The sequence below is a fragment of the Podarcis muralis genome, chromosome 6 (genome assembly GCF_964188315.1).
Source record: "Podarcis muralis chromosome 6, rPodMur119.hap1.1, whole genome shotgun sequence".
Classification (NCBI taxonomy): Eukaryota; Metazoa; Chordata; class Lepidosauria; order Squamata; family Lacertidae; genus Podarcis; species Podarcis muralis.
In genome coordinates, this window is record NC_135660.1 from 17,068,015 (window position 1) to 17,075,246 (window position 7,232).

Here is a 7,232-nt window from a genome sequence, read left to right on the forward strand (position 1 = left end):
ACTCTGGCTTCCGTCACAGTGTTCTGTTGTGCCAGTATTGGTTTAGTCATGCTGGCCACGTGACCCGGAAAGCTGTCTGTGGACAAACGCCGGCTCCCTCAGCCTGAAGCAAGATGAGCGCCGCAGCCCCATAGTAGCCTTTGACTGGACTTAACTGTCCAGGGGTCCTTTACCTTACCTTTACCTATATGTTATGACAGGGTGTTTTATTCCCCTTCTCATTGCTCATCCTTTTACACTTGCTTACATCGAACGTAATATATCTTGCATTTGCAAATACATTACAATTCCTTCCTTCCAGAGCCAGTGTGGTGTAGTGGTTAAGAGTGGTAGTCTTGTAATCTGGTGAACCGGGTTCACTTCCCCGCTCCTCCACATGCAGCTGCTGGGTGACCTTGGGCTAGTCACACTTCTTTGAAGTCTCTCAGCCCCACTCACCTCACAGAGTGTTTGTTGTGGGGGAAGAAGGGAAAGGAGAATGTTAGCCACTTTGAGACTCCTTCAGGTAGTGATAAAGCGGGATATCAAATCCTAAGTCTTCTTCTTCTTCTCCCCCAGTCCCCTGAAGACAGCAGAATGGCTAGTTGGATAAGGATTTGTGATGCTGGGAAGGTACCCCCCTTCCAAAAGGGAGGGTGTACTCTGAAAATAGCAGTTTATTGTATGAGGTTATTCTGGAAACAAAATCTAAGTGAAGATTTCATTGGGTTGGGGGAGGGATAATTCATAAAAGGGAACGGAAGCAATTTGAATTTGCATTATTAAACTTCCTTTCCAACAATTCAACAGCTCAAGGAACTACCGAGCATTCTGCAGTACAATGAGGAGAGCTCTACTTCCATGCCTTCTCCTTGCTGTCACCGGAATCCACCTCACCAGAGGCCATACCTCCCAACCTGTGGCTGAAAGCACTGCACGCTTGGCAGGGGATTTGTCCCGGGTTCTTTCTGTCTCCCGGAAAAATGAGAACATTCTCTATTCTCCACTTGGAGTTTTGTTGGCCCTCGGGGCAATCCACTTAGGAGCCAAGGGAAAAGCACGCGATGAGATCAGGCAACTTCTCAACCTGCAAGGAAATGATGGTGAGTATCCACACCAGCTTTCTCAAACCTGGTGCTCCCTTTTCCCTCCACCTCCTGTTTTAGACTGCAACTTTCATCAGACCCAGCCAGTGTAGCCATCCAATGTTTGCAATCAGAATGATCTGGCTAGCTACCTGCTCTTTTTGAGTTTTGCTGTTGTTTTTAGTTTGCTAAGTTGCATGGTAACAGTTAAATCACTTTTGTTTTTTACGTTGGGTTTTGTATCTGTAAGCAAATGGAGGGGGGAAGTGGGATGTAAATGCAATAATAATAAATGGAATAATAAATAATCATTGGTGTATGCACAGAGACAAATAGGTTATTTTTTAAAAAATTATATACTACTTGTAGTGAACCACTTTGACTGATTTCGATACAATATGGAAACCAACTACTGACACACAATAAAATCATTTTTTTAAAGACAAAAAACCCTCCGTTCCAATTCCCCTCTGCCTGGTTTTCTATGCCACACACTTCAACTGTCAGTGAGCATTCTGTGGCTACTGGATAGGCTCAGTCCTCAATGGAGAGGGGTTTGTTTTGTTTTTGCACAGGGTCCTCCTCAATTATTTTGTCCTTCAAACCTTGAAGTTCTGCCCTACCTGCTGCCCATCTGGTGATAGCTCTTTCTTGTGCCTGAATGGTGTTGTTTCGGCTACAAAAAGATCCACGTTCAGAGAAAGCATCCCCTTGCCTCCCAGAAAGAACATACAGTGGTACCTCAGGTTAAGTTCTTAATTCGTTCCGGAGGTCCGTACTTAACTAGAAACTGTTCTTAACCTGAAGCACCACTTTAGCTAATGGGGCCTCCTCCTGCTGCTGCGCCGCCGGAGCACGATTTCTGTTCTCATCCTGAAGCAAAGTTCTTAACCTGAAGCACTATTTCTGGGTTAGCAGAGTCTGTAACCTGAAGCATATGTTGTTGGCTATTTGCAGTTTAGTAGCACTGCAGAGAGCTTGCTGGGGAGACCATGCATTAAAAAGGGACTCAAAAATAACTTAAACAAGGTTTTAATAACAAAAACAAAAACTCCTTATACACTAAATACATCAACAACAAACCAGACCCAACCACCAACCCATCCCCCAGGGTAATGGGAGAGCTAGGTGCTGCTCCTTATATACTACACCCAAATGCTGACACAGCTTAATCAATACAACTCAGCAGCACCTGCTATGTTTCACAGCTGTAAAGCTGGGTCTCGTTAGTTTGCTCTGGCCCTTGCTCTGGCCCCTTAAAGACATACACATTGGGTGGAACAATGATGAACCTTTACATTTAAAGAAACCATTCAACATATGTAACCTGAAGCATATGTAACCCAAGGTACCACTGTAGTGGCAAAGTCAGTCTGGCTCCATCCACTGGTCAGTGTGGGAGCAATTATTCCAATACTCGTTTTCCTCTTCCCTTCTTATTCCTTTTGCATCTTATTTATTAGATTGTGATTATGTGGGAAGGGATGCCCTCATCTTTTAATATGTGCACAGTGCTTAGAAAAAACAAGGTGCTTTATAAGTACAAAAATCAACAACAACTTGTTGCTCCACTTCTCACTTTGGGCCTTTTCAAATCCCAAGTGTTCTGCAAGAGTATGTTCATCCATAGAAAATGTAGATATCACCAAAGTTCTCTGAGGTTTCTCACTGTGAGTGACTTGTGCACAGTGGGGAGGTATAAGCCCTACCTCTTGTCTGTTGGCACGCAACATGACATTTTGCTTTCTGTATCTTGTGCAGAAGCAAAAGCAAACAAAAGCAACATTGCCTCCTATGAAACTAAAAGGTCTGATAACTGAAGGCTGCTTTCAAATGCAAGGTCTAAGAAAATGCAATAACTGGATATAATTGTTTGTATCTCAAATGCAGTCTGGGCAAAAACTTGAATTTATTTAGAGATAACTATGAAAAATGTTGGTTGGAAATTAAAAAGGATCTAGAAATTTGGTCAAGACTGAAACTTTCCTTGTTAGGTAGAATTGCAGCTATAAAGATGAATGTATTGCCGAAAATGTTATTTTTGTTCCAAACCCTACAGATCGTGGACAGAGTGGAATGTTTCGGGAAATGGCAGAAGGAAATATCTAGGTTTGTCTGGCAGGGCAAAAAGCCTCGAATAAAGTTTAAAATACTAACTGACTCGAAAGAAAGAGGAGGGTTTGCCCTGCCGGACTTGAGGTTATATTATGAAGCTGCAGCCTTCTGCTGGCTGAAGGATTGGTTCTTGCTAGAAAACACTGATGTCCTAGATCTGGAAGGTTTTGATAATGCTTTTGGTTGGCATGCATATTTATGGTATGACAAGGTTAAAGTTCACAAATTGTTCAAAAATCATATTGTCAGAAAAGCAATTTTTGCAGTCTGGATGAAATATAAAGACTTATTAGAGAGTAAAACCCCGAGGTGGCTATCATCGATGGAGGCCAAGGCTCGAAAAAGGCCCAATATGGAGGCCCATTGGCCGAAATATTGGGAAATAATTGAAAAAATTGGAAGCTGCAGAGCCAGGACAAACTAAAAAATAAGGTGCGAGATTGGTTACATTATGCTCAAATTCAAGAGGTTTTTAAAATGGATAAAAAAGTTGGTTTCCAAGTGGAAAAATCGAATTTGGAGACAGAACTGCTAGAACCAAAAACTAAGATATTATCGAGAATGTATAACTTGCTGCTTAAATGGAATACACAGGATGAGACAGTTAAATCTGCCATGATAAAATGGGCACAGGATGTTGGACATAACATTATGTTTGAAGACTGGGAAAGGTTATGGAACACCGGAATAAAATTCACGGCATGTAGTGCCCTGAAAGAAAATATTATGAAAATGATATACCGGTGGTACATGACCCCAGTCAAGCTAGCTAAGATATATCACCTGTCTGATAATAAATGTTGGAAATGTAAGGAGGCAGAAGGGACATTCTTTCATCTCTGGTGGACCTGCCCAAAAGTGAAGGCTTTCTGGGAAATGATTTATAATGAATTGAAAAAGGTATTTAGGTATACCTTCCCTAAGAAACCAGAGGCCTTCCTGCTGGGCATGGTGGACCAGAAAGTGTCAAAGAAAGACAGAACGTTGTTTATGTATGCCAGCACAGCAGCAAGAATACTCATCGCAAAGAACTGGAAGACACAAGATTTACCCACGTTGGAGGAATGGCAGACGCAGTTGATGGACTACATGGAATTAGCTGAAATGACCGGCAGAATCCGAGATTTGGATGAGGAATTGGTTGAGGCGGACTGGAAAAAATTTAAAGACTATTTGCAAAAATATTATAAGTTGTATGAACCCTAAGATAGTGCACGTTATTGGAAATGTTATGCTTTAGCAAATATGATTAAGCAAATGGCAAAATAAGTGATAAAAGAGAAAAGAGGACAAAGTGAACCAAACATATTATGTTTATTTTAAAGGTATCAAATTTGAGATACAATATATTGAATACGGATACATAATAACTGAAAGTTGTAACAAGGTTTGAAATAAGGTAACAAATTGCTGATATAGTTATTACAAAGAATGCAGATCTGGAAGGTGTGGGGAAGTACAATGGTTTTTTTCTTTTTCTTTTGTAAAAAAAAATCAAAAAATTGTTTCTTGCATTTGATTTATTCTGTATTGTTTGGAATGTACAAAATTATGAAAAGAAACGCATTAAAAAATGTTTAAAAAAAAAAAATCAAATGCAGTCTGGGCAAATGAAATCTACAAATCAACCCCAGTGTGCAAGGAACACATTTGCCATAGCTTAGTTTACTTTTTTTAAAAAATAATAATCCTTTGACATCTATGGCAAATAACTTAAAAAACAAAACCTAAAGACAGATGGGCATCTTTGCGGCATTTCTTTTAGCCCTTTCACTGAAGATGTAAATCCACCCATTCAAGCAGATGATTGCCTACTATTATGGTTCATTTTTCCCCCTTTAGAAAATACATTATGAAATAAACCCTCTTTCCTCTAAATTCCTCGAAATGCCCTGCTATCAATCACGGAGACAAGAGGAAGGTCTCTGGAACGCCTGTGCAGTACATGCAATCACATGATCTAGTGATGGAACAGGCTTAATGCTTGATTGGCTTCACACTGCTGTTTTTGTAAAAATGCCGCTCTTCGAGATATAAAGAGGGGCATGAAAGAGATCTTGGCCATGGTACCCATTTATTCTTTTCAGCAATTACCCTCCACCTCTGTCCTCTTCCCTCTCATTCGCTCTCTCAGTGAGGAGGAGGAGTGACAACCATCTTCTGCTTTACCGGTCAGATTGGGTGTCTCTGGTTAGCGGTTGTCTTCTATATATATGTGAGCTCCAGCAGGTACACAGGCATGCCAGCTGCCAATGTCAGGCATGGTTGTTGTTGTTTAGTCGTTTAGTCGTGTCCGACTCTTCGTGATCCCATGGACTAGAGCACGCCAGGCACTCCTGTCTTCCACTGCCTCCTGCAGTTTGGTCAAACTCATGTTGGTAGCTTTGAGAACACTGTCCAACCATCTCGTCCTCTGTCATCCCTTTCTCCTTGTGCCCTCAATCTTTCCCAACACCAGGGTCTTTTCCAGGGAGTCTTCTCTTCTCATGAGGTGGCCAAAGTATTGGAGCCTCAGCTTCAGGATCTGTCCTTCCAGTGAGCACTCAGGGCTGATTTCCTTAAGAATGGAGAGGTTTGAACTTCTTGCAGTCCATGGGACTCTCAAGAGTCTCCTCCAGCACCACAATTCAAAAGCATCAATTCTTTGGCGATCAGCCCTCTTTATGGTCCAGCTCTCACTTCCATACATCACTACTGGGAAAACCATAGCTTTAACTATACAGACCTTTGTTGGCAAGGTGATGTTGCTGCTTTTTAAGATGCTGTCTAGGTCTGTCATTGCTTTTCTCCCAAGAAGCAGGCATATTTTAATTTCATGACTGCTGTCCCCATCTGCAGTGATCATGGAGCCCTAGAAAGTAAGGCAGTGATCCATGAAGGAGGTCAGGCATGGTAGGCTACATCAAAAGTATGTGTCCCTGTTTCCACACCTCAGTGGGTCTGCACATGTCGGATGACTAAGCCATTCCACCTCCTCTACCATGTAGATGGTGTATGTTATGTATTCAGTGGTCTGTGTTTGCCTGAGCTTAAGTCTGGACTAAGGATTCTGAGCTCCTGTGTTCTGATTTGATACATGATGTCCAGTCACAGAACATTTCAGGATTTGGGCCTCTGCCATTGGCCCTTGACCTCTGAGTCATAATTCGCAGCTTGGAAGTTCAGACAGCCAATCACACTTGGAGTGGGAGTGGCCCAGGCTTTCAGGAATGTATATAAGCAGTTGCTTTGCACCTATTTCCCAGTTATGTAGTTCAATGAAGTTTCTTGCCATTGTCGCTATGTCTTGCCCCATGGGATCCCACCTTCGCTTCAGTGTAAACATATGATATGGGTGTTTCATGTTGACTTATACCTGATCATTCAGATACTCAACCAGGGACATTTCTCTCTTTCACACGTATGGGTCTTTCACAAAAACAACAATTTTCATTGAATGCCTAGGCTATCCTCTGCACAGTGGAGAGAATGAGTATCCTGTCGATTTACAAAGGCCCAGTAAATAGATTGTGTGAACTCACCCTGTTTATCATTGTGGGATATTTAAAATGCACTCAAACCAACAATTCATGTCTTGCTAGATAGGCACATGATAGGAGCTGAAGCTCATGGAGATTTCCTGTATGTTTGCTAGAGAGAACACACCCTGATAGGAGGAGGGTGTAGCCATAAATATCCTCTTACCTGCCTGGGCACATCCTCCTTTTCAGAGGCTAAGCCTAAGGTCCAATGCTCAGGTTCCATCTTAAGCTAGACTTAAGTATGTCTCCATAACTGAATTACCATTTTAAGCCTGCCTGAACAAAGCTGCTGTGTTATTCTTCAACAAGTATTTTGGATGAGAAAATGTTAACTTTACCTTTTACAAGAATGTAAAAACCATGGAGAGACCTGGTCTGAACAGAGACATTGGATTCTTATCTCATTATACATGATAAAGCTATTTTTAGCCATCTCACCCCTTGCTTTTCCCTGTAAGACCAATTGCAGTTGTTAACAGTCGTCAATAGGTTTACCACACCTGTCAGCCAATCACCCATTCCCACCACCCTT

General features: G+C 41.8%; 1 protein-coding gene across 1 annotated transcript in view; it reads left to right on the top strand.

Moving 5' to 3' along the window:
• The first annotated feature begins 305 nt into the window (after positions 1-305).
• SERPINI2 (serpin family I member 2) overlaps positions 306-7,232 on the top strand; it is a 46,935-nt gene continuing 40,008 nt past the window's right edge. Inside the window, exons 1-2 of the mRNA XM_028728488.2 lie at positions 306-1,082; positions 5,406-5,408. Coding sequence (XP_028584321.2) covers positions 821-1,082; positions 5,406-5,408 — 265 coding nt within the window. The 5' untranslated portion in view covers positions 306-820. The remainder of the gene's footprint in view (positions 1,083-5,405; positions 5,409-7,232) is intronic.